The sequence below is a fragment of the Centruroides vittatus genome, unplaced genomic scaffold, assembly GCF_030686945.1.
Source record: "Centruroides vittatus isolate TY-2023 unplaced genomic scaffold, ASM3068694v2 scaffold_1319, whole genome shotgun sequence".
NCBI classification, from domain to species: domain Eukaryota; kingdom Metazoa; phylum Arthropoda; class Arachnida; order Scorpiones; family Buthidae; genus Centruroides; species Centruroides vittatus.
In genome coordinates this window covers 131,198-156,802 of record NW_027122674.1, presented here as the reverse complement: position 1 = coordinate 156,802, position 25,605 = coordinate 131,198, and the positions used below count along the sequence as shown (strand labels likewise).

Below are 25,605 nucleotides of genomic sequence, written 5' to 3'. Positions count from 1 at the left end.
GGTGTACCTCGAGTTACGTCGTTTGTCAAAAAAGTATATGGAAAAATAAAAATCAAATTTAAGTCATTTTATTTGACTTTACATCCGTCTGCCACAAATATTGAAGTCGTAATATCACTAGAAAAACATAAAAAGCACATAAAATCATATTAAAATATGTACATTTACAGTAAATGTTAATATAATCATCATAAATCCTAGAGAATGAAACATGAAAACATCTGTGTTTCTGTGTTGTCGTCTTATTTAGCAGTCTTTAAGTGCTTATTATTGGCGTTTTCCACTGTAGTTTCGACTTACGTCGTAACTACGCAAGTAAATTTGACTTACATCATTTTTCAACTTACGTCACCTCTCCTGGAACCAATTACTGACGTAAGGCGAGATATACCTGTACTCTGATATCTAGGTACTCTAAGCATGAGAGGTAGGTGAGAGGCTCTTAGTTGGGTTTGGACTGTAGTCGTGTGTCAATTGTGTGTGGTGTCATTTGTTTACTATTAAAGTGCAGTTGGTTATTTTTTATGTACAGTCAAGTTTATTTTTCAAGTTTTATGTTAAAAACATTTACAGTACATACATATGTACTGTACATTTGTAGTTGTTTTAAATGAGTAATTTTAATAAATGATGTATTGTACATGTGATTGATTTGAATTTATACTTTCCTTTAACAATCTTAATTCAACATTATTCAAGTAGCCTAAACATTACATAATTGTAAAAACAACATTGTATTTGAGTTTTTGCGCCAAACATCGTCTTTTCGAGTTACGAACTTTTCGACTTGCGAACGACCGCTACGAACGGATCAAGTTTGTAAGTAGAGGACTTACTGTACTTATTTTGCAATGATAAGTTGCTGTCATGTAAAAAATGAATAGTGATTGATATATATACTACTGTGTTTTACTACATGAATAATCCTGGATATTATATATTGTTTAATACTTGTAGAATTATTACAGATTGTGTTTCTTTTTTATTAAAATAGCTGTTTTGAAAACCAATACAGCAGAATCTTGATTATTCACACTAATGACCAGTACACATCATCTAGATAACTGAAAATGTTTTTTGTAGTTGTAAATAATATCATAGATTATTCCTACCTTTTGCAGAACATGTCTTCTAGTGGTTTTTCTTGAAAAAATCAGACAGGAAATGCTATCTTGTCGTTTTGCAATACTTATTTTTTATAGATGTACAAAGTTTGTGAAGTGTTAGAATGTCACTAAAATTTGAGTTGTCTTGATCTAGAAAGTTTAACACAGTATCCATATATGTCAACACTTCTGCAAGTGAAACTGTTTCACAATGGTTTTTCCTAGCCCTCTCCTTCATTACTTTATTACACAAATTTAGTTCTTGATTTGGCTTATACAGCAGTAAAGACATCACCTTTTATTTAGTATCCAAGTTGATTATTATCACAGCTGAGCCATTGTTCAATATCTTCTTTGTCTAACATCTTCAAATCCACTGATACTTTGAATGTCCTGGCTAAGTGAGTCCTGTTATAGCTTGAACTTGATCTTGGATTTCAGTTTTACTGTCATTTACACTTTTGTCATTCTTTATCACAACAGGAAGCAATTTTTACTATGACTTTTTCAAAGTTGAGCTTGGTACATTATTTTGAACAGGAAAAAAATGCATTTTATATTGTATGTGTCTTGAAAAACTCACGGAGCTCTGTGTCTTCCATAACTGCATAAAGTAAGCTTTTCTGTAGCAATGTTTGAAAGCTTCCAGTGTGCCTTGGTCCATAAGCTGCAGAAGCAACATCACATGAGAAGGGAGAAAGGCCATGAAAATTTGGCTGTCACTTGTTTTCAGGACACTTGTTGGGATGGGAAAGAGTGTAATTTAACAATAACTCTGCTATTTGTTGTAAACTCTTGGGTCACAGATGGTCTTGAAGAAAAAGTACAAAATTTTTTAAAAACCAATCTTTAAAAATGTCTCAGTTCATTCATGCTATAGCTTTATTATAGTAAACAATGGAAATGATGCATTTGTGTTCCTTTAAATGACTGTGGACTTTTTGATCTTCCAATGAATATGATTTTAATCTGTGTGAACCACTGATATTAGGACAGGCTAACACAGTTATCCATTTCTTACGGGACTTGTGAGATACAAGCATTTTGGAAGGCAAAGCTTTTTAATACAAGCCAGTCTCAAATCAGCAAGACTCATGAATCTTGATAAGTTGCTTAAATTCTGCTAGGTAAAAAGTGACAGCTTGAGAATCACCACTTAGCTTTTCACCTCAGATGTCAGCTGTTTAATTTTATGGTGAGATTTAAAGCATTGTAATCATTTCTGTGATACAGCAAATGATTTAGAAATAATTTCTTTTTTGAACCATTTTGCTCTTTCAAGCAGCAATGGCCCAACATAAGGCATTCTTCTATAGCAGTGATTCTCAACCACCGTGTCAGATCACTTTAGTGTGCCGCGAGATTTTTGAAATGTGCTGCCACTGCAAATACCCGTACATAAGCGACGTTAGACAAGTAGTTCAATAGGTTCTGCCTTCCTAGGGCACATTTGGAAATTGTAACCGGTGTTACTGGTAACCACCGGTAGTTACCAAAGCGTTTAGACCAGTGTTTCCCAACATGGGGCCCACGCCCCACAGAGGGGCAATCTGATTGTTAAGGGGGGCAATTCGAAAATGGACTCATCTAGAGTTTAAGTTAACTGTATAGCTGCCTGTATGCCATATTTATTGTAAATATTGATTTAAGTTAGTTTTAATTTTATTTGTTCTTTGTTTCCCTTTCCTTCTAGAACTTCCCATTATAACCCTTTTCCCTTGGGGTGGGCTTAACAATTCTGGGAACCACTGAGAACAAATAGATGAACAAAGCCCTGAGGTCGGTGAAAGAGGAGAAAGGACATTCTTTGCCCAGACCTCGAGGTGGGCAGATGTGAGTTGTGGTGTTCCAGGTCACATTTGGCGATGACTGGAAAGTGCAAAAGACTGATGAAAGGATTGGGTTTTATTGTGGTTACAATAAAACAGTGTGGCAATTAAGTGCAAGAAAAACTTCAACGAACATGACAATGAGAGACCTTCCAGAAGAGTTCAACGTATATGTTGGGGGCATAAGAACTTTAGAAAGGCTTAAGTGGGGCATAGCACAAAAAAGGTTGGGAAACACTGGTTTAGACAATGTGACCTAAATAACCAACTGCGTTTAAAAATCACTGTTATGACGTCCTGCTGTACTTACCGAAGTAACTGTGTGTGCCGCCAAATTTTTTAATTATTAAAAGTGTACTGTGATGAAAAAAGGTTGAGAATCACTGGTTTATAGGCTTTTGCTTAAACCACTCAAAACTTGCCATATCCAAGTTGTTAAGTTTTGAACCCTTTATGGATTTCTGTCCTGTTCTATTAAAAGTGCTTGATGAAGTGACAAATTTGTACAATTTAGTTTTGTTGCAGATGATATCTCTCACATTTTATTTCCATGTTAAACTTTGATGCAAGTTTAGCTAATGATTCATGTTTTCTGATCTGTTCAATAAACTGTATTTTCTGAGCAATTGTCAAAACAGTTCTTTTTCTTTTTACTCTCACACTGGATTCTGACATTTTGATGATTATATTCAACTGGGACTGACTTCTGCAACATGCCTTACTAACTTCAAAGTGGTCATCATGTAACTGAATCCAGAAGTGATAAGTTGGCACTATACATCCTGTTCAAGAAAAGCAGTAGAACAAATGTTAAAAACAGGATGAATGATAGTCATCAGAATCAACTCTTAGACCAAGGATGAATGCATAATTTTGCTGCTGCTGTATTGGGTTTTAACAGTAGTAGGTCTGCTTGTTTGTTACCTGTGGGAGTTTAAGAAGAATGAGTGTGTGAGAATATGAGGGCTTAGGATCAATACCCTAATTGCCACTTACATGTTGAGTTGGTAAAACTTGCCCACTTTGTGTTTCGGATGGCTTTTTATTGAATGGTGAGGGAGGTTGAGCAAGTCGACAGGTGGTTGGGAGTGACAAGGAGACAGGTTAAATAAAATAACTAAGCATTTAACTAAGCATTTATTAATGTCTAAAGTTAATATACAAAAAGTCTACAAAGCTAATCTTGGTTAAATGCAATTAAAATACTGAATATATATATATTTAAAGGGCTACTCTAGGCTAAGCCTATTCCTGTTGCTGGAGAGAAAGTTCACAATTCGCTAACAAAATACCTCTATGTGGAAATGAACTGTATGTGTCAATCAGTTTGTTGGAATCATAGTCTTAGATGATATGGCAAGCTGTATGGAAGTTCGAAGCCGTGACTATCTTCTACCGGAGTCTTCTTTTGTTGAGCTGGGAAACAAATGTATCACTCTATCAAGTATAACTTCCTTTGTATCGCCCTGAGCTTCCGGGGGCTGAAGCTTTTATTCGATTGTCGTGGGAAAGCGATCACAGGATTGTCCATGTTGACGATGACAATGCATTTTCTGACACTTATGTGTCAACTTTCCCGTCAGATCACTGACAATTGGGGTGACCTCTGATCCGAAACTATTCAATAGTTTTTCTATCGGTGGATGTTTAAATATCTTTTGAAAAAAATTCATGTTACAATTTTTTCGCATATTTGCGGATTTCATAAGTGTTTGCAGACGTAACCTTCACATCTGTCTTTTGTTAGAAAATCCTGGTTGGCAGTTTTATCTTAACTCTTTCCTTATTGTGGTATCATAGTCAAGAAATTAGTGGCATTTTGAGTTAATGAGTGTCTGGGAAAAATCCACACAAAATATAACTCAGGATGTTGCTAACAACCAATAATTTTTAATTATGCTATACATGCTACAATTTCAAAGCACATGGAATACTGTAGAACATTCTAGAATCTTTTTCTACATTCAATTTTCTACTACTTTCAAAATAACAATGGAAGATGATGTTTTACACTGAAGAGGATATAACTTTTACACATTAAAATAAAACATTAGGAAAAAGTATCAAAATGGACTATTTATTGCATTTCCAATGTTTTGAGAGTGAATTACCACCATATAGATGAAAGGGGTCTTGTAGAAAAGCAAAAATTCTAACAAAAGCAAAGTTGGGAGGATTGAAGAGAACCTTTGAAGACAGTTACAAGATTTCAATTTGATTTGTAGCCCCAAAACTGAAAATATCCTGTAGTTGACTCCATGAAGCTGGCTCCATTTGAAAACAAAAACATTAAATATTGAAAGATGCAGATAATTCCAGACAGAAGGGATATACAAAGATCATTGGCAAGATAAAGTGTGGAGGTTTTTGCAAAGGCCCTTTATTTTGAGTGATGAATCTTACTCCACTCTCTTGCACTTGATGATTAATGTCAATGGTGGATTTTATACTAGTGATATCTCTTTTATACCTGTCAATGTAAAGTTTCCAAGAAAAAGAAATTTGAGGGAAAGTGTTAGTTTAGATTGCAAATGAGATCAAAAGGATTGAGTTAAGGCCTAATCAGAAAATTAAGTTTTTTGCTATCAATTCCTAGTGATACTTAAATGAATGTATACACCACTTGATTTCTTACATTTGAAAGAACTATTCTCAAGCAGAATGTGTATTCTGGCCAGATCAAGCAAGTTTCCACTTTCCATAATCATACTGGATTACCTGCAACAAGAAAACATCCTCTTCATCAAAAAGGATAACCCTCAAACATACCAGAAATTAGTCCAATTAAAGATTTTTGAGCAATTCTTAAGGCTACCATTTATGAGAAGAGATGAAAGACAAAAAACAGAGATTGGATGATCAATTACATAAAGTACTATCTGAAAAATATGAACCAAAGTCTTGTATAGAAAGTTGCATTGCATGCCTGAAGTTGAATTGACCATGTTTAACAATAGGGACTTTATAAATGACTATTTAGTTCATGGAGTTTCCTCTTTTTCAAGGCAAAATCTAATTACACAAATTTGTTTGGATTTTTCCAGACACCCATTACAAGTTGCATTTTCTTTCTTCTGTCTGATCCTGGATAACCAAGTACACTGTTAATTGAGTACCAGATAAATGGGGTTCTACTGTATTTGACAATACAGTAGAACCCCATTTATCTGGTACTCAATTAACAATCAGTGCGATTTTATATGATCTGAAAAATCATAATGTAATGCATGACTTTCTGCATATTATGTTATGTACAACAGATCAAATATTAAGTAATGTGATATTTTTCCCAATTAGATAATTATCAAATTTTATTAAATGTTGCCTATAATACACATACAATTTCATTTCTGGTTTTGTTTTTCTTTTTATAGTTAATTTTTGAATGACACCTCAAATTCTTGATGTAGATAAAAAAAAAATATTTGATTAAATATAGAATAACTATTAAAATTAAAAAAATTGTAAAAAATTTGTAAAATTGACTTTATCATATTTTAAAACAAATTTTTAAAGAACTATAAAAATGTTCATAATCGATGAAATAGTTTGTAAAAAGGGCTTTGTCATTTGTGGAACTATTTCATCAATTATGAACATTTTTATAGTTCTTTAAAATATAGAATAACTAGTTATATATTTATACAATATTATATTTTCTGTAGCTAAAGCCATGTTTCCATTTGGACATCTAAATATTGTATTAATTAAATGTAAAGAAACTGCTATTAGATTTAATTTTTTTGTAACTTACTTAGTTGTTTTCATTTAAGGCCTATAAAATATATAATTCTTTGTTGTAGGTAATTATTTTTGTACTGTACATGCTCTATAAAGACGATCAACAGATAAATATGTTAGATAAATGGTATATCTTTATTATAAATAATTCATAATTTTTTAAATCAGTTATATGATTTTACTTACTCTGATTTGAAAGAAGTGTTTAAAATCTTTTCATAGTTTTATTAAATAATAATAATTTCGCATTAGCCAAAGAATAGTATGTGTATGTTAATTTTATATAAAGTTATTTTTATGATGCTTTATATAAGTGTAAATTATATATAATATTTTTGCAACTATCATTTTTCTTCCAAAATTTCACCAACATTTTGAAATAAGCAATTTTCAAAATTTGAATTAAGCATTTTTTTTAAATGCTTAATTCAAATTGGGCATTGTCAAGAAAAGAAATTTATAAATATGGAATCAAGAATGTTTTAAACATGTCTCTTCATAGTTGCTTGATATTAGTTTCAGAATATATTTTCATACAAATAAAGAAGTGCCTAGAAGACGACATTGCAACAATTATTTGAAATGAAAACCAAATGATCAACCATGGAACAAATTAAATGGTATGATTAACCTTTTAAACATTATAATAATAATGTAGAAAAGTATTCATGATTGGTCTTTCTGATGATTCACTAAAAAGTTTGTTATTCAGCTTCAATGTACTTCAAATATATTCCAGTTCTGCTCTCATTCCTATTATAATTTGGTGGTAGGAATGATCTGTATTAGTTTAAATTTCATAAAGGTTCTCAGTTATCAAGCTGTTTTTTCATAAATGAATAATTTTAATTTATATTGTTGTTTATTATTATTATAGGAAGAACTTTGGGTTGTTGAAAAAACAATAAAAGAGAGAGAACGCATAATCACAAAGGTAAATTTTCAATTTAATTGCCTTTTTTTGGAAGATTTTTATTTAATTTTTTGCATGTTGCAGTTTTCTCAAACATATTATAAACGGGTGAAATGCAAATACAAATGCATATGCTAACATTTAGTCAGCAAGTATATACTAACATCTTGACAGTCAAGATAATTTCTATGAAAAATTTTTTTCACATAAAATAATAATTTATTTTATTATATGTTGATATCAATTAAATATTAAATCATAAAACAACTCCACCAAACAAGTTTTAGACATTGACAACAGTAATTCCTGTAATTTATGCTTATATAAGAATGTTTTCTTTAGTTGAAAAGTAATTAGATAAAATAATGGTAATAAATAAAGTTAAAAGTTTTCAAAATCAATAAAAAACACTGATTTTCATAAAACAGTATTATATTTGTAAACTATAAAAATATATATAACTTCCACCTTGGAGAGAAATTTGTTTATTGTAATCACATTGAAACTTACTTATACTGATTGACTGATAACATTAAATAGTGCAAGTACGAGGCGTGTCCGGAAAGTAAGTACCGTTTTGTTTTACCATCACCGCAGCGGTAGTATCGCAGTTCAGGGCCTGTGCATATGTGTTTCTGATTGATTGTCAGTCCAGTGATGCCGTTACAGCCAGATTGTGTTGTTTTTCCGCGTGTTAGTGAGCATTCAAAATGTTTAAGACGATTGCCAATCCCGCAGACTGTGAAGTGCGTTCTGTAATACGATTTTTGAACACAAAGAATGTTAAGCCAGTTGAAATTTGTTGTCAACTTGTAGAGATTTATGGTGAAAATGTAATGAGTGATGGAATGGTGAGAAAGTGGGTTTGACAATTCAATGATGGACGCATCAATGTTCATGATGAAGCACGGAGTGGGCGGCCTTCTGTTGTCAATGATGGTTTGGTTGCAAAAGTGAATGAGAAAATTCGTGAAATCAGACGGTTCACAATAAGATTGCTTTGTGATGAGTTTCCACAAATTTCAAAAAACTGTTTTGCATGAGATTGTCACAAATTGCTTAAATTATCGCAAATTGTGTTCCCGTTGGGTCCCCAAAATACTTACGGATGTCCACAAAACGAAGCGACTTGGAAGTGCTTTGACATTTCTTACCTGATACAGTGAAGAGGGTAATGATTTCCTAAACAAAATTGTTACCGGTGATGAAACTTGCATTTTATCTGAACATTTGGGACGAGCTATAATTTAAGAATTGCATGATGACAATATATTCTATTTAAAAACTTTAGTTTTATTTTTTTAATGAATTGAATTTAATTTTCTGTAGTATTTAATAAATATAGATGAAAGTATAAAAACTCATTTAATATAAAAAATGGTGAATAATTATAGAGTAGTCAAATATAGTTATGTTTTGTATTGTAATATACTTATGACTAAATATAAATACAGTAGAGAGTCGTTAATCGGAATCAATTGGGGACTGGGGTTGTTCAGATTAGTGATTTGTTCGGATTACCAATTATGTACGAAAAAATATATTAACCTGTCCGATGTTCAAATTTTTCTCTCGTTGCGTGTCACTTCGTGTTGAATTTTTGTCGATTTTAAGCTTAACGAAAATTTTTATAATAATAATCAAGGCTATCGTATCGTTAAAAATTATTTCTTCATTTTATACAAACAAAATAAATATATTGAAGAATATAAAAACATGAAAATTATACTTTAGAAGTAAATCTAGTATCAAAAACATTCGATTCAGCACGACACAGTCTGACTGAAAATCGTTCCGATTATTGGCGATTCCGATTACTGGGGTTCAGATTAACGATTCTCTACTGTAAATACAAGTTTAATAAAATAGTAATGATAGAAAAAAATTTTAGAGAAATTTTTGCATTAAAATTATTATTCTTAAGTTTATTTATAACAAGTATTTATATTATTTTTCTAATAGTCTGAAAAATTAAAGGGCTCTTCAGAAGGAAGATCTTCTGTTCCTACATCAATTGGTCCATGGCCATCACAAACATTAGAAAACAAACCACTTATTAAAGAAGAGGTATTTACATTTTATAATAATCATACATAATTATTATATACATTTCATGAAACAATAAAAATATTTTTGTTAAAATATAAAAACTTTTTTAAAAAATTTCCTCAATAATAAGTATTTTATTATATTATTTTTTCTTCCTATATTATTTAACAGATGGCAAATAAAACACTTTTAATGAGTAAGATAATGATTAAGCATTTCCTTCCATTGTTTTATAAAGCATGGATTTTCTAATACATCTTACAATTGGTTATTTCACAGCAGTAAACAATTTATTTTTTTTTATTTGACTTTATCGTATTTATATTAATTACAGAAAACATACAAAGACATTCAAAATGCATATACCCACCATCAGGAAAACTTTCAGTATACAGTACTGTGGTTTTTTATATCGAGAGATTTGTAAGTCCACGAATAAACGTTACAAATAGGAACACAAAGACATATGTATACAATTGAATATTCCTTTATTGCTCTCGGAACACGGTTCTTATTGTTTATTGCTCTCAGTCATTTTTATTGTTTTATTACAATTGATCCCAACTTGACAGAGTTTTACCTTAGCATCCTCCAGTGGCGTGCTGTGACATTTGATGACAGGGAAGCTGTGTTTCTGTAAGAAGCCGACTTCCAGGGGCAATCAGTTAATTGCGCGTCAGTGATGGTCTAGGGCAGTGGTTCTTAACCTTTTTATACTCGCGGCCCACCAAATATTTCATAATTTTTTTGTGACCCCCATTTTTTAATAATAATTTATATTTGATAATTTGATAATTTATCTATAATAAATTGATTTTTTATTATTGCTTTATTTTTTATATAATAAATGTAAATCATAACTTTATTATTTCATTATCTATTTAAATAACATTCAAACTTCACAATTAAACATGAAAACTCATTAATTTTTAACAGAAAATAAAATAAGAAACATGTCGATAAATCGATCCAATGTCGATGCTAAAACTAAACTAAGACTAAAACGCCCACTTGTCGTAAGGATTTTGCATATCTTTTGCAAAAATATTTAAATTTTCAAAGCCTACTATTTTTCCTAATTATTTTTAAAATTCCAAGCATTAATAGTTTCTTAAAATTGCTTTGGAATAAAAGAAGTAAATACTGTGGTGTAAGTAGCATATTTACATTTATTTCTTCTGTACTAACAAAGTTGTATGTAGGAAGAAATACAAAATAAATAAATAAAAACTAAATAGAAAAACTTTATCTTTCTTATTTCACTTTTCAATACGATATTCGGATTATACATCAATTTTCTTTTTATTATATTTTGAAGGAAATTTTGCATAATTTGGCGGCCCCCGGCAAACTTCTTATGGACCCCCAGGAGCCGCGGCCCCCCTGTTAAGAATTACTGGTCTAGGGTCCATTCGTATTCATTTGTTCGATAAGCCAGTAAAAACTGTAGACTTCTCTAAATGTATTTTTAATATCACAATTACATTCTGAATCGCTAGCCACGATATAAGGGCTAAAATTAAAAATAAATTATAAAAACTTACTCGGTGAAATAAAATGTGCGGTGGATATACATACCTGGTACAATGTATTGTTCGATTGTATTAATATACTTTTAAAGAAAATTATAATTAAAATATAGCTTTGTAAAGAAACGTACATAAAAATAACATAAAATATTCTTTACTTTTTAAATCTTAAAACAATCCACTTAGTCAAATATCTTGATACGAGTAGCTAATGGATGGAACTAGTGACGGTCCAGGTAGGTGTGTAGTGAGTGTGTGCGTGCCAAATCCCGAGGGTGCCGATACCGGTCAATGTCAAATGCCTCTTTTGTCGCATCACTAGTATATCTCAAAGGACGCCACAGGGCTGTTGTAAATTTTAAACGTTTCTCACCGTAGCTGTAAAAATCTAACTATGTTAAACTTAATAGTCATTCGTTTTCTAACTAATTCGTTTTAATACCAGGTGTACACGGAAATCAGTTTCCCACTGTACTGAGCGAGTGATTGGTTCTGTTAAGCTTTTGTTAAAGTAAAATTCTGGCTCTTTCAACAGGATTTTATTTATGTCCCCATTCCCTAATCTCTTAATTATTTAGTCACTTCTTAAGTAGAAATAAGTCGAAACCAGTTACTTTGTACCTAAATATCTGTAGTCTTGGGAAAACAGTGGAAAGACAAATTTTTATGACAACGGATATATAAATCGTAAATTTAAAGAAAATAAATTCTAGAGCTTTTTTTTGTACCATTGTATGTACTGTACGTCTCATTCATTAAATTTGGTTGTAAATGATGCTGCCAAAGTAACAGTTAATTTTTAACACTGTACTAGAATTGTACACGTTTTTTCTGCATCCCCTTACAGATGGGACATACTAAATCGTAATATCACCGGTTTAACATTGAAATCCGTAAGTAATATAAGATGGGAGAGCGGAATAAACGCAGAATAAATATATCAAATATTTTAATGGAGTTTTTTTAAACTCCTGTCAACTATACAGAACTATCATAAAAACGTGCCAGTAAACTCCTATCAGTTGGGTTGTTATAAATCTAGTCTAGGGTGGGCAACCCTTTTTATAACATGGGCCAGAATAAATTTTACGTTTTTTTCCGCGCCGTAGTAGTTAATTGACGCCTTCTTGTGACTCGTAATTTTTTTAGTCTGCAAATATGAAATAAATAAATAAAAAGTTAATTACTACATTTATTTCTCTTATCGTTTTCGAAAATTACAAAGAATTGGAAAAATAACTATTAATTAGTTATTTTTCCAATTTAATAATCTATTAAAGATCTCGCGGGCCGGATAGAAACTTTTCGCCAGCCGTAGCTGGCCCGCGGGTTGCCCGTTGTTGATCTAGTCTCCTCGTTATTCACATAATCGGGCGAGGGTGGCCGAATATCTAGCAGGCGGCTAACAGCCCACAACCGCTCCGGGATATAAAGTCGCGTACTCTTTACGCGTGTGTCGCTTCTACCAGCTAAACTGTGACGTTTGTGCTATGTAAAGCGCATGCGCCAATGCCTATAATCTGGCTGCTTGGAAGTTGACAGACAGGCGGATAACAGCCCACAACCGCTCCGGGATATAAAGCTGTACTCTTTACGAGTGTGTCGCTTCTACCAGCTAAACTGGGTGAGGTTGGTGCACTGTAAACCGCATGTGCTAATGCCTATATAATCTGGCTGATTGGAGACTGACCCGGTTTCGACATTCCTTCCGCCACCGAATTATTCGACTATACAATAGCAATCTTATCGTTTTTTTTTCACATGTAGTATAGAAATTTGTAAAAGATACATAATGCAGTTATAATAAAATATTCATTTTAATTAATTCAAAGTACGTTAAAATATGAAAATTTATATTTTATAAAATTCAAGGGAAAATCATTGGAAGGTGGAATCGGCACTTCCATCGCTTCCAATGACGGCACGCCACTGGCATCCTCACTGGGAAAGGGGTCGCCACTTATTCGCGTACAAGCAATAATACATGCGTGCGTAACATAAAACCTTTATAACCGACTTAAAAACTAAACTTATAACTACCTTAAAAGTAATATAATAGGGATATGGATAGACTTAGGAAAGATAGAAAGTATATAGAAATAGATAGAAAGTACCTGGGTTCACGTTGATCGATCGATATCCTTGAGGAAGTGCCCTTTCACAATAGTGGTCTTTTATCCTCCTTCTTTATTTGGCTGTTCATCCTAGATGTTCTCCGTTTCTCTTGGCGTTCTCTAGTTCCTTGTGCCTATATTTCTCTGGCCTTGACGGTCTTGCAGTCTTCTTCCTTCCTCTCTTCAGAGTCTAGATCACTTCCTTGCACCTCCATTCCTTTCGAAGTCCAGCCAAAAAAGTGTTCATCGCTCTCCTCTCTCCTTGCTTCAAGCCTTCCTTTCTTTTGTCTCTCTCCCCAAATTCATGGAAGTCTTAATACCCTCTTCTTTGTTTAACCCTTGGTTCTTAGAAGGAGTAATCCTCCCCTCCAGCAGTAACGGTTGATATAGAAAGTTCTTGAAGACAATAGACAGGAAATAAGAAGATAAAAATGAAATAAAGGGATTATAAACTATATACAAATTATAATATGGCTGACGGCCATAGTACAACCTTGATCTAATGGACTAATTGGGGAAGAGGTGTCTGTTATTGCCAAAAGTTTGTGAAATCAATCAAGGGTGTACCCAGGGAGGGGTAGCTGCCTCTCTCAAGAAGAAAAATTAAAGTCTAGTAATTGATACACAGACACACAGCATAGACGTATCAATTTAGTATCAGTTTGAATAATGAATATTGTGACTAGACTAGAACAATCTGTTATGAAATCTCACTCTTCCTCCCCACTTTCTCGAAACTAATACGAGTTGCCCCCCTCTAGTACAGATCCTGGATAAGCCACTGAAATCAATTGTATTTTAAAAAATATACAGTAATACCTCTTTATGTTTGACATCTTTGATTTTATAAGAATGTATCCCAATTTATACAGGTATCCAAGATATAGAGTGAGTTGTTTTTATCTTGAAAGCATGGAAATTAAACTGGCTTTACAGGATAGTGTCCCTGTTCTGAGATGTATCAAGCAAAATGTGTGTGTGTTGAGTGAATAACATTTGAGCTTATTGAGTTTTCTTCAGGTATTAACATTTTAAATCATGAACACAATCATTTAATCTTGTTTCAGCTTTAACACTCTTTTAAATCATTTATTTACTTCAGTTTTAATGCTTTTTTAAATGAGTATAATGTACTTTTGAGAATGACTAATAGTCACATGATTGATTTAAAGGGATATGGCAATGCAACATGGGCAATATGTTAAGGGGGATGCCTCTCAAGAAGACCTTCTGTAGGAAATTGTCCCCTATTTGTATGTTAGGCATGTGAAGAAAATCCAGGAAATGTCATAAGCTAGTGCTTTTGTGAGGAGCGAACTCGTGACCAGTTGGCCAAATGTTCATGATTTTATCCATATGGTCACTGGTGGGTAAAGACACATGAAGGTCAGATGGCTAAGTTAAAATAAGCCATCAGCCTAAAACTCTGAAGGATCCAAATCTGAAGGATTCTTTTGGGGAGTAATCCATTTTAGATATCTGTCCCTCACCAGCTAGTTACCCTGTTGTGGGCGTGGCTGACCTACCGTAGGCTTGAAGAAAGATCCTATTAGTGCCCATAGGTCAGAGACAAAAAAGAAAAAAAAAATTGTATACAATTTACACTTAATGGCTGATGTAGGTTCAAGAATATGTTAAAACACGGATCGGATTTAAAACAATGAATGCCAACTAGTGGTGAACAAAAGCCATGAATTTTTTTCTCAAACTAAAAAATTAGCCAAATTTATAGTCAATTGTCAGCAAAATTTTTGGGTGCTGAAGTAGCCAATTGGACACAAAGTATTCAAATATGACAACTCTAGTCTTTAGAAAGAAATGATGTCTGAGGCTATTGGTTGTTAGTAATGTGGAAAATCTCCTCAAATACCATAAAAAAGTTGTTTGTCATAAGTTTCCTTAACTTTTAACTGATAAGATTAAACAGGACATCTGTTTAGGATGACTCAACAGTTAAAACTTAGACACAAATTTCTGAAAATATCCTAGTTAAATTACAAAAAAGTATCCAAAATTCAAGGTAGAGAGGTGTCCAAGAAATAGAGTATCATATACATGTAAAAGTATAGGGATTTGTCCAGTTCCATGTGAAAGTGTTCAATATATGGAGGTGTCCAAATTCACAGGTTTTACTATATTAATAACAGAACAGCTGTATTAAAATGATGTTATACTGTATAAGTATGAATAAAACGATCATAATGTACATTAAAATAATTTGTGTGTCAATTTCAAAAGACAAATTAAGGAATCACATTGTTGCATTCTTTGAAATATTTTGACACACCCCTGGTATTTGTGAATGTGTGCACCAATCAATGAAGCAGAGGATAGCATCCTGTATTAAAGTTGGTAGTTGTCATTTTCAACAGTTATTATAATTATGCTGTTTTGAACGTATGTTCATATGTGTTTTTATGATTGAAATTAATCAAAGAATCAACTCCTGAAGTTTTTTGCAAATATTTAGAATCATCCTATATATGTATCTTTGATGGTTTCTGGAAAAATCACAATTGAGATGAATGTGTATGCATGAAAAAGATTTTTTACATTTTCTTTAAAGATGCTCTTTGTAAGTTTAGACGAAGGAAAAGCTGTTGAATAAGTTTGTAATTGCAATTTAAAATTGACAGATAACCCAAAGTGATGCATAGTCTGCTTCATATTAAAATTGGTTTTCAAGCAAGATAACCTGTGCATTATTTGAAGGAAATTAAAATTCTTCATATGAATCATTTTATATTTGATATATGTGAGGAGCAATCAGAAAAAGTTTTCCTGCATGAAAAAAATCTACTGTTCTAAGTACTATTGACACATGTTGTTTCTAAGATACCTAGTTGTTGAATGGAACAATGGATAACATGATGTTTCAGTTATATGCAGTAGCAGTTCAAAATGGTGGCCTGCTTGGAGAAGTGATATCATGTTGAAGACATATTGTGCAACCCTGAAGAAACTGAGAAAATGTCAGAAAGAAACAGTTTGACAGACAGTGTGATTTTTCTCCACAACACACTCAACCTCACATTGCATTGAGCATAGGACTTGCTGCACAGCTTCTATTGGATGATTTTCAAGTATTCACCTTACATCCCCAATTTGGCACCTAATGGTTTTCATCTGTTCCTTGCCATAAAGGAGCACACGGCCACTCATTTCTTTATGTGCAACAATGAGTGCAAGTGCACTGCAAGAACATGGCTATGATAGCAAGACTTCGACTTCTAAGTATTAAGGATGGAAAAACTTATTCCATACTGTGACAAATATCTAAATCATAATGGGAACTATACAGAATGAGCAATTATTTATTGTGACATTGTCACTATTCCAGGCTGCACTTTTTCATCACAATGCACTTAAGTTTATTAGTGTCTTGTCCCTGCTTTTCCTGTTAATAATGAAGTCATGTTGGTCATGTATCTAACTCTGTTCAAGAGAAAATTTTTGAATTGAAATAACATGACTTCTGGCCTAAAGTGTGGAAATTTGTATATAGCTAATTGACATCTGCTCCTAAGCTTTCCATATCTGGTCTTAACTTTCATCTATCTAACACTGTTTTCAACATTATGGAAGGACAGACAACAGGCAAACAACAGTGGGAATTTATAGGTCTACATTTTTTTAAATTGCAGTCCAAAAATAAAGAACTGTTGTCACTTTGAGATCACGTTGTCAGTTTACAGCAGTGGAACCTTGTCTTCTGTAGATAAATTAGGGAAACTTTTTTCTGATCACCCCTCATATTTGAAAAATATTAAATTTAAGTAAAAAATAAAACAGATACACGCTCAGCAAATAATTAATTCAATTCACCACACTGCACCGTTTGTGTTGCTGAGAAAGTTTTATTGAAAAAACTAATGTTTTTGACCTACTCAATAGGCCATCCTAGGTCCATTCAAAATACTGATGAAAGAATTTTTGAAACGTGTGAAACGGAACATTGGCGTTCCATTAAAAAAAATACATTTGTTTAAAAATTCAAAATATCAACAACAGAAAAAAGGATCAAGAAAATAACTGAAAATAACGTTAGTTTTTTTCAATAAAACTTTCTCGGCAACACAAAAGGTGCAGTGTGGTGAATTTAAGTAAAAATATACTTTACTTATAAATATATTTAATTTTCATTGAAGTGAAATAATGTAATATTTTGAAATTTGTAATAATGAATTCTTAATACAAAATTTGTTTGTTTTATAAATATTCAGGATGATTATGAAATGCAAGTTGGTGAAGAAATGAGAGAAATTGAACAAAGATGGCTTCAAGAGTTAGAACAAGAAGAAGAAACTTGGGGAGATGAGCAAATAGATGATGAAGGTGGTTATTTATTTATTATATTTTTTGAAATTTAATTATCCATTTTTAACTATTATTAACTTTTAATTAATGATTAAATAATTTAACGTATAAATTCTTACAGATTTTATAAAATTAGCTAGATTTACAGGAATATTAAAATTTGTTTGTACAGTACATTAATACCCTGAGTTACGTAAGTAATGTGGACCATAGACCTTTATGTAACTTGAATTTGTAAATTGCTTAAGTGTAACTACATAATTAATAATTCAATACTGTATTTATTATTTTATGTGTACTGTACATATATTATTTATTATTTTTTTGTTGAATTTGGTTTGTTGTTTCAGTTGCATTTTAATGGTACAGTACTGTAAATAAACAACAAACACTATGTAAATGTAGCAATGGTAAACAGGTTATGTATTAAACAAATCACTCGAGGCAAACTACACTAATGATGTGAAACAATACACATATCAATAAAAAAAACAAGCAATGAAGATGTGCTTTGGTTTTGCTGCTTGACCTTCACTGAGAAAGATCTTGTGCCCGGTACGCTTGTTTATGTGCTTACAATTAGATTGAAAAGTGAAGGATTAGCAGAGCAATAAATTGGTACAGTGTGAAAGGGAGAGAGAGAGAGAGAATGTTTGAAATAGAATAATTCTTTGTAAAATTACATGTTACTCTACTCAGATTTTTTTTTTTTTTCAATTTTTGAGATTTACATTTTACATAACTGTGAAATTACATAAGTTGCATGTTACATAACTCAGGTATTACTGTATTAAAATACTGTTAATTAGAATGAATAATTAGAGACAGTCTAAATATATGTTGTTCAAATATTACTTTCCAACACTGAGAAAAATGATTATAATAGATTAGATAATTCCAATTATCTTTTTATCTGTACTTGCATCACAACATAATTCTGTTGTAAGGTATTAGAATATAAATCATTATTTTATTGCAAACTAGCAGACCTGCCCACTTGTTGTTGTGGCTCAAAATGTATCTATTATAAATGTATAACACTTCCCCCATGGGGGGAATTTCAAAAAAATTCCTTTTTAGTGTATATTCTGTTGACACAATCAAAAATGCAAAAAACCGCATCTAAAATAGTATAAGTAGAAGCCGAGTTCTTCACAGTAAGCCTTAATCCTGTCCATCTCCCCCCAGTGGGGGGAATTTCGACTCGTATATTACATAAAAACAGATGCGTATTCAAATGCAATGTTGTGTCAAAATTTTAAAGGAATCGGTAGAAACAAACAAACATTACATTTTTTATTTATATAGATAGATAGATGATCTGCTTTAGTTCATCCTCACAGAAAAGCAAACTTAGGTTGTCGTACTCGTGGAGTTAGCGCCATCTGTTGGACATAAAAGCCTTAATCCTATATGATATCTTTTTTTAATTTATACGAATGTTTAACGGAATAATATACTATGTCCACCCTGAAGGTCCATTCAAAATATTGGTGAAAGAATTTTTGAAATCGGATGAGTAGTTTCGGAGATTACCCGTTACAACCAAAACACTTACCTCTTTATAATATTAGTATAGATTGCATTTTTCTTTTTTTTTTTAATGAAATTTAATGATTTTTAATTCTAATATTATAATTGTAAGGAAAATTTTAAATTGTTTTGATAATTTTAAATTATAATGCTTGGTTATTTTAATGACAGGTTAAGTTTTAAGTAATTTGTATTAAAAGTTTTAACGAGTATATAAGCAGTATTTATTTATAGAAATAGACATTAGTGTTTGTTTGCATGAAGAAGAGAGTATAAAGGAATATAAAAACATCAAATGGATAAAGTTATTTTTAAGAATAAAGAGTATGCAATATTCAAATCAACTGATGATTTTAGTATTGTTTTATTTATTCATTTTGAATTAAAGCTATAAAATTAAGTGATGTTATTTTAAACCTATATCTAAAAATTCTTTATAATGAAATATGTTTCTAGTATAAATTAGATAGAAATTTGAATAATATGGGTATTGACAGCATATTAGAGGAAAATATTATTAAACTGCGACTAATTATCTTGATAAAGTAATAAAACCAAAAAAAATATTTTTCAATTAACAGAACTATTGAAAGAACTGTTTTACCATAGATTTCAGCAATTTAATATAAGCTTTATCCTCTAAAATAATTATAGAATGATCTTTGATCACATGGAACATGTACATTCAGATGTTTTTTAAGTGAATACAAACAGTTTTGAAATGATTAAATTAATAATTTTATAATTATTTTTATGTATTATTTGATCAAATTACAGTAAGTTTATATAATAAATTGCTTTAGTTAGGACTAAAGAATAATATATTTTGAAGCAACTCTACATGGTGTAGGCAAAAAGATTGCACTAATTCTTCCATCATATTTATGGAAAAAATATAGTGTTGACAAAATTTATAGCTTTTCTTTTTTTAAAAAGTGTGTATTCTATGTTATTCTTTTACTTTTTTTTATGTTTCAGAAGTCTGCACTCCACTAATTCTTGCAAACATTATTTAATTAATTATTTTGGTTAAATGTATTTTGTATCTTTAAAGAAAAACTATTTCTTTAAAGATTCTAGTAATTCATCCCTTTTACGTATTAATTCCTCTTCATATATCTGATAACATCAATGTGGGCAAACAAATATTAGATAACAGGCATTATTTTTATTATTTAATAAGTCACTTAGTTTTTCTGACTTATTTAATAATATATCAAATTACTACATATTTATTAAAATTATTAATCTTTCTCTGTGTAATGTCCAAACATTTTTCAGACATTATTGGAAAGGGTTGTGTTTTACTGTATAGGTATTGATAACTCTATTTAATTTTCTGAGTAGTATTTTGCATGTGAGGCCTATATCAATTTAACTGACTCATTGCATGTTGAAAAATTATTTTATTTAAAGAAAAGTTTAACTTATGTATAAAGTGTTGACTGATAAATAAGGTCTCCATTTCTAAAATTAGTTTGAGAAGAGATTGAATAATAAGACCCGTTTTGAAAAGTTATTTAGAGTGACATTTCACACATTCAATTCATTTTTGCATTTCCTGCATGGAAAAAGTGGAAAGTTTTTCCTTTATTCATTCTCATAGAGCAGCTTGAACTTTGGTATCTAATGAAAAGCATTGACCTTTCAACACCATCTTTAATTTTGGTGGTACCAGATATGAGCTGCAAAGAGGTATGGAATAATCTGTAACATCTTTCTTTATTACAGTGCAATCTTTTTATCATAATTCAAGACAAATGGTTTTTTTGGTCTTCTCTGCGAGTCTATAACAAGTTCTCAGAAGTTTCACATACTTTTCTGAAATATCCTTACTAAATTAGCTACTTAAACTTTTCGACATACTTTTAGAAAATACTATAGTTTATTGATTGTTTTCCTGCTTCGCTTGTAATCTTCTAATAATAAAAACTTTAATCACTGATTGTTTTTTTAGATGGAATGAGGATGATGCATTCATCTTTAAATTTGACTTACACAACAACACAACACAATAAACTAAGTACACACAAACTAGATATTCATTGCCACCAAGTGGTACTGATCGCATGACCCTAAATTTTGCACAATGCTGCAGAAGACCTTATTTATCAATCAGTTCTCACAATTTTTTCATTTATTTTTTTTGTATTAAACTAAATGATTTTAATTTAATATTCATTTCTTTTCAGATGTTGATGGAATATTATGTTCTAAAGAGATGTGAAGTTTACTTTTTATATGAAAATCATTTGAAAGTTTTCATTAATCATTAGTCACATATATTACAGAATTATGATTGAATAAAAAAATGATGTTCATTTACAATATATTAATCATAAATTCCAATAGTGATTGTTACTGCAATAAGCTGACATTTGTTAATGTAAAGAATTATCAAATTGAAAGATTTTGCAAGACATTAGCATTGCTAATGAAGAAATGTTCAGCCATTAAAGGCTGGTTTAAGGTGAATGGGTGCCTAGTCTCTTCCTCTTCACTTAAACCTTCCTCTTGTCCTCTTCAATTTATATATTACTGTTATAAAAATATATATATTGTAATTATTACAACAAGAAAAAGTACATATAATTTTTGTATAAACTGATTATATAATTTAGCCCCCTACAATTTTTCTTCATCAGAAAAACTAGAGGCATAAATTGTATCTTATTCCATATTCATATCATAAAAGAAAATTTATTGGCCTTTTTTTTGGAAGTTTAAATATTTTTAAAACCAAACCAAACTAAATATTTTAGTTATTGTTTGGGAATATTTTACTTAAAAAAAAAACAAAAGAATATATTCCAATATAATATGCTTTATTTTTATTTTATTTTATTAATACATGTACTTCAATTCCTTTTAAATCAAAATATATGAGCATAAGCACAAAATAGAATTAAAATATTTTTTATCCTAAACATTTTCATCTTCCAAAAAAAAAACCATTGAATTTTCTTTAATGATAAAAGAAAAAAAATTGAAAACTTAGCATCTGAATTTGTACTATATTATGGGACCATCGAGAACATTGTCTAGTAAATATGTGAGAATCATATTATTATATAATGATTTAAACAGGTGCCATTTCTAAGAGAATAATTTGTAACTCTGAAGTTAGATAAGTTAAATTATTATTTTCATTTCGGAAGGAATTTACATGATTTGTTATGTCTACTTTTTAATATAGACAGTTAAAATGAATATATAAATTATGTGGAAGATTAAAAATATTTAGTAGATTTTTTTCATATCCAAGTTAGGGGAATTATATATATACAGTTCATGTGTACAAACAGAATTAGTTCCAATGGAATATATTGAAAAAAAATTTTAAAATTCATTATATTGGTGTTTATCAACATATTATCTCTTTGTTCAAATTGAACAATTTATTATATATGATCATCATTGAGCACATTGCACTTTTCCTATTCATAAAGACTAAATTTGAAGTATAATTTTAATGAAGGGTATGAAAAGTACTGTACATTTGTTTTTAAAAGTAGCCTTTGTTTTCTGGATCAGTATTTTTATCTAGTCCAGAAGGAGGCCATGTTTTAATCATGTATTACGTAATGAGTTTTCATGAGATAAATAACAAGTATTTTCCAGAGTTGTGATCATGAATAAAAAAATTCAAAATTCAAAGTGAATTTCAAAATAGAACAAGGAAGAAAAATATCTACTTAAGAGTAAAAAAAAAAATTATATTAATTACTGTGTAATTAAAAAATATCCTTGTCAAATTAGTGCAAAATCATTCATTTTTAATAATTTTTTTATTACACTGATTTTATGTATTTGCATATTGTTGAAATTTGTGATAATAGCATAGATGCTAAAGTTTTGTTTTGATTGCTGTTAGAGATAACTTGGTGACAAGAGGGAGATTTTTATAGAGAAAGGACAAGGTCCCATGGAGGAATTGGTTTTTAAAACTTCTTTCTGAAGGTTAAATATGATCTGGTTGGATAACGACCTGTTATGTGGTTTCTGAGAAATTTCATATTACTGGCAGAACTCTTATAAATTTTTTCCATGTAGGAAACATTATAGCCCAACATTTTATAAAGTCAAATGTCGGGCATAGCTTATGTCATTTGTCATGCAAAGCTATTTCATATATGGCACTAGTTATTCTGAAGGAATTTTTGTGTATTGCCAGTGGCTATCCATATAGTGTGAAAGTTGGAATTTCCAACATGTATTCTGTTATTGATATTTTGTGGTGATGTGATTACTACAAAACAGTGAGTAGAAAAATAAAGTTTCATAGTTCAAATTTATTTATACTGTGTTTTTATATTGTTCTTATCATAAAAACTACATTATTGGAATAAAAAAAGAAAGCAAAAATATTATTTTCAATTGCATTTGGTCTTCTTTAGTCCGTCGTCGGGGATCAATCTGTAACATAATTTCACGGGGTTTGAAAACATTCAAAGTAAATATACTAGAATTTTTTAAAATTCTAAACCAGAGGAAATGTTTATCTCCAGTGAACTCATAATAAATAATAAATATTGTAAATGTTTAAAAAGTATCAAAAATTAAATTAGAACACACATTAAGTTGCAACCTTTGTGTAAAAATAGCCATTGTCAGGGCCATTACTTGACATCCGTTGAGAGAATTATGCACTTTTGACTTGAATAAGTTTTTGGAATTACATTGACACCAATTTTTTTCATATTTATTATTTATCTTTGTTTTTTATGAATTTTTCACAAATTTTCATAAATTGGGACTGCATATATATATATTAAAATATTTTCAGATTTTGTATGTTCTGTTTATATATTGAAAGTTATATTTTCAATTAAATCTACATTAATTTAAAAAAATTATACATTTGTATCCAAGTAGGGAGACAGATAACTAGATAGTGTTTTTCCCAAAACTGTCTGTGCAGATAAATGAATGTCAAAAAAAGAAAATTTTAACTGATTACCTTATTTCTATTTTCTTTATAGGAAGATAGTGTTTGTTTATAGTATTGAGAAAATTGCCACAATAAATATTTAAAGATTAATCAGAATTAGAAAATACAAATATCAGATAGGTTATACTAACATCAAGAGTAGGCACTCCTTATACAAATTGCTATATTCCAGACAATTTCACTTCATAAACTAGATATAAAAACTTAACACTTCATAATATATTTATGATATTGTAAACAAAATACATTTAAAATACCAATTATTTAAAATTTTATTAACGGGGTCGAAGACAGCCGACTTCCTCGTAAAAATAATGCCCGGATAGGGCGAAGAAAGAAGATACATTAATTTACTGATTAAGGATTCGTCAAATACTCAGCATATATCCACTTCCACTTCGCCGCTTTGAAGAGATTGTAAATAGGATGCTATTGCATTTTATTTATAATCCTATAGCAATAGGATAATAGGATACCAAAACAAGAAACTACGTGTGCCGGCAATCCGTGTATATCTTTTACACAATGCTGGTATCTGGTAACATTGGTTTCATTACAAAATTAAAATCTACATTAAATTAGAAAAAGTTTTGAGGCATCAGGTTTCTGCTGTCAGAATATCTGTGTTTTCAATGCAAGACTTAAAGCCAAGTGCTTGTTTGGGAACAGAGGAAAAGGGTTTGCTACATGCTGATATTGGTTGGCCCATACTTTGATGTTCAAAATGTTTATCAGCCTGAATTTGATGAGATATAGTGTAGTTGCACCAATGAATGATCGGCTCTAGTGAATTACCATATTGTCAGAAATTCGTTTAGAATAAGTGTGGCGCTTATTCTAAACACGGCAAGAAAAACTAATGAGAAGCGCTGAATTACAGAATTTCTGAAAACCAACTACATTTTGAAGTATTAAAGCACTGTACTTTACGTTAAATGTTAAATTACTTTAACGTAAGGTCCTTTAATGTTGATTTCATATGTAATTTTTAGAAAAATCATTACTACTTTCCATCTGATGAAAAATGTGAGAAATATTTAAACATTCTGATTTGTAATATACTGTAAGTAAAATAATATAAATTATCTTTAGCTAATTTAACTGGTAATGTTTATTATGACTAATATGTCACACATTATATTCTACAGTCACTTTCTAACTGAGACAATTTTAAACATGAAATTTTTTAAAATAAATGTGACTCTTTGATAATAGTACTTCCTGTTCATTATTTCGATAGTGTCAACATCGAAAGCTGAAATTTGAACATAGATGAAAGTTGACTTGCAGGATTCTGGACAGGACAAACCAACAAAGTAAGTTAATATAAAGTGTACGAAAAGAAATGCACCGGGTGGAATAATACCCACTTGGTAGTCCTATAAAAGTTTCAGAACAAGAATTAATAAACGGCTACTCTTCTTAGAGTAGCTTCAACATTCTATTGAATATATTATCCAGTAACAGAAGAAAATAATTTTGTTACTTGATGGCCATAGCACTCATATAAAAAATTTATGTGC

At 30.6% G+C, this 25,605-nt stretch overlaps 1 protein-coding gene across 5 annotated transcripts in view; it reads left to right on the top strand.

Moving 5' to 3' along the window:
• roq (roquin) overlaps positions 1-23,426 on the top strand; it is a 108,312-nt gene extending 84,886 nt beyond the window's left edge. For 4 of the 5 annotated variants that reach the window (XM_067284527.1, XM_067284524.1, XM_067284526.1 and 1 more), the window contains 4 exons: positions 7,554-7,610; positions 9,552-9,656; positions 17,505-17,619; positions 21,324-23,426. In XM_067284527.1, coding sequence (XP_067140628.1) covers positions 7,554-7,610; positions 9,552-9,656; positions 17,505-17,619; positions 21,324-21,358 — 312 coding nt within the window. In that variant the 3' untranslated portion in view covers positions 21,359-23,426. The remainder of the gene's footprint in view (positions 1-7,553; positions 7,611-9,551; positions 9,657-17,504; positions 17,620-21,323) is intronic. The other variant, XM_067284525.1, reaches the window with a different exon arrangement.
• Positions 23,427-25,605: the final 2,179 nt, after the last annotated feature.